The sequence below is a fragment of the Pinus tabuliformis genome, chromosome 6 (assembly GCF_031772625.1).
Source record: "Pinus tabuliformis cultivar Carrire ecotype Pingquan chromosome 6, CPIR1, whole genome shotgun sequence".
NCBI lineage: Eukaryota > Viridiplantae > Streptophyta > Pinopsida > Pinales > Pinaceae > Pinus > Pinus tabuliformis.
Window position 1 is genome coordinate 1658811414 of NC_142292.1, and position 2596 is coordinate 1658814009.

The following is a 2596-nucleotide window of genomic DNA, read 5'->3' on the forward strand; positions in this document are numbered from 1 at the left end:
ATCCAAATTCCATCTGAATGTGCAGGTGCCATTCAAGAGATTTGTTCACATAACATCCCTGGATGCAATTGTAATTTCATCGTATTCAGGACAGTCAGAGATATCACAATCTTACTTGGTAAGAGGATGCCTGGAACACTACAACAAGTGTCGGATACCCTGTGCATACTGCCATCTCTGCAATGCATAAGAAGTGGCTGCCATTTGTTCAATCATGTGGGGGACATTTCCAGCATGGAATTCCCTGCAGTCTGTGAAATGCTTGATTTTGAATTTAAGCCACCCATCCAAGAAATCCCTATTTGTATATGCATTCCACTGCATCCTGCAACCACTGATGACTGGACAAACCTGTTGATGAGATATTTCAAGTTCCAAGATCAGGAAGACAGAGGAGCCATAGTCATGTCTTCTGATGCCCTGGAAAACTACCTGGATCAGAGGAGAGGAGGTAGACTGGAAGAAGTATTCTACAGAACTACATCCTTAATAGTGCCAAGGTTTGCAGAAGTATTAATCAACCTTGTACTGACTGGTTGCTTCAAAGTAGATGGCTTCTCTAGTGCCCTATTAGCGAGAAGGGCAATAAGCCATGTAATAAGCCATTACATCATGGACAGTAAAGGAAATGGGTTCTGTGCCAATGTGTTTCTAACCAGTGCTGTGGTCAAGAGTACTGTCGATAACACCAGTGTTTGCCAAGTGCTGAGGTTTAGAGGTAGTACTCTTCTGAACCTCAGAACCTTATCGTCTATAGTGGGCTGTATCAACTTGATTTGCTCTGTTACTTGGATTGTGCTTGCTGCATTAGAACGCGGCATTGGAAAATTGTATAAAATAAACTCCATTCCACCCTCTAAACCTAAAGTTGTTGCGATAATAACAGTCATCTGTATTGGCATGGGTATGGACTGTTTAGAAATGTTTTCCAAGAAAATTAGTGGGAGGAAAAAGCTTCTGCTTAGGGTAGTGATAGTTTTAGAGATTGGTTGCATTGCAACAGCCAGTGCAATTTTAGGAGCTTTGGGTACAAAGGGCTTTGGAACATGGCACTATAGTGCTCTGCAAGCCCTAGTTTGGGTGAAATGGGGAATTGGGTGTTATCTACTGGGAGAGTATTCGCCCGAATATGTTCACAGACCTTCCAGGTCAACCATGATGCGTACTGGAGTTGAAAGTCTCACATACTCTTCGGTCAGGTGGATTGACAATGGAATTCTGGTGTATTCTTCTGCATTCTTGTTCAATGCTCTCTTGTCTGCACTTCGGGGCATGCAGGCATAATATCCATGGAAGGACAAACTATGAAGCCTGTGAGATCATTGTGGTGTACTTTTCTTAGCTGCAATTCGGGGCATGTAGACGATGAAATTTGTCAGATCATTTCTACCAGGTAGCAAGTTTCTTTTTCTTAATTTAGTAGGGCAGATCTTTTTGTTGTATCTTCTGCATTCTTATGCAATGCTGCCTTAGCTGTAGCATGGGGCATATGGGAGTAATGTCCATGGAAGAATAGATGATGAAGTTCGTCTGATTCTTCCTACTCTGTAACAAGCTTTTTTATTTTCTATTTTTAATATATGTAAATTTAAGGATAGATGATGAAGTTTGTCTGATTCTTCCTATTCTGTAATAGGATTCTTTTTTTGTGTATACAAATTTAATATTGTTAGATCTTTTTGCTGTGCTCTTCTGCATTCTTCATGATGTCTTCGCTGTAGCTTGGATATGTGAAAGTAATGTCCATAGATGGATACATGATGAAGTTTGTCTGGTTTTTCCTTCTCTGTAACAGGCCCTTTTCTTAATGTGTATAAATCTTATGTTGTCAGATCTTTTTGCTGTAATCCTCTGCATTATTATGGAATGTTGTCTTAAGCAGTAGTTTTGGGCATGTGAGAGTAATGTCCATGGAAGGATAGATGATAAAATTTGTTTGACTTTTTCTACTTTATAACATGCTTTCTTTTTAATGTATGTAATGTTTTAACTCAGTACATATACTTAGTTTAATACCGGGAACCTGAACTTTTTTCATACAAGATCAATTACGAGTAATTCCAATATAATATGACTTAAAAGGTTTTGTAAACTATACTTCAACAGATGACAAAAATTTCTCTTTCAAAATTGGATAAAAGGACCATTGGATAACGGGTGGCATAGTTGACCCTGTTTAAAGGGAGGTCGATAGATTTTCAGGAATATTTACAAGAGATTCAAATTTGCAAGCAGGATATCAACAGTCAAAGTATCAATTTTCAATTTGATGGCAGAGGATTTTCAATCATTTCTGTATTCCTTGTAGCAACTAAAAATTAATTCTATTTTTAATTTACTGTTAGGATTTTATTCCTAAAATCTTGTAACAGCTTGAGGATTATGTTTTTCCTATATTCTTTCATTAGAATATGTACTTGTAATGTAAGGGAGGTTGGATTTTGGTGTAAAAAACCCAGGTTTGTATACTGTAGAAGCTTGATAAAGTACTCCTTGTTATGCCTAGAAAACTGGCTATTGCTAATGGCATAAGCTAACGGCTACCTTGGCATTTTGACCCCACAGTGGAGGATGCCCATTACATACCTAACAAGAA

The 2596-nt window shown here is 38.2% G+C and overlaps 1 protein-coding gene across 1 annotated transcript; it reads left to right on the forward strand.

Annotated features, from left to right (window-relative positions):
- The first annotated feature begins 234 nt into the window (after window positions 1-234).
- On the forward strand, window positions 235-1284 carry LOC149265325 (uncharacterized). The gene has a single exon (XM_089403093.1). The coding sequence runs from the start codon at window positions 235-237 to the stop codon at window positions 1282-1284; it is 1050 nt and encodes a 349-aa protein (XP_089259219.1).
- The last annotated feature ends 1312 nt before the right edge of the window (window positions 1285-2596 follow it).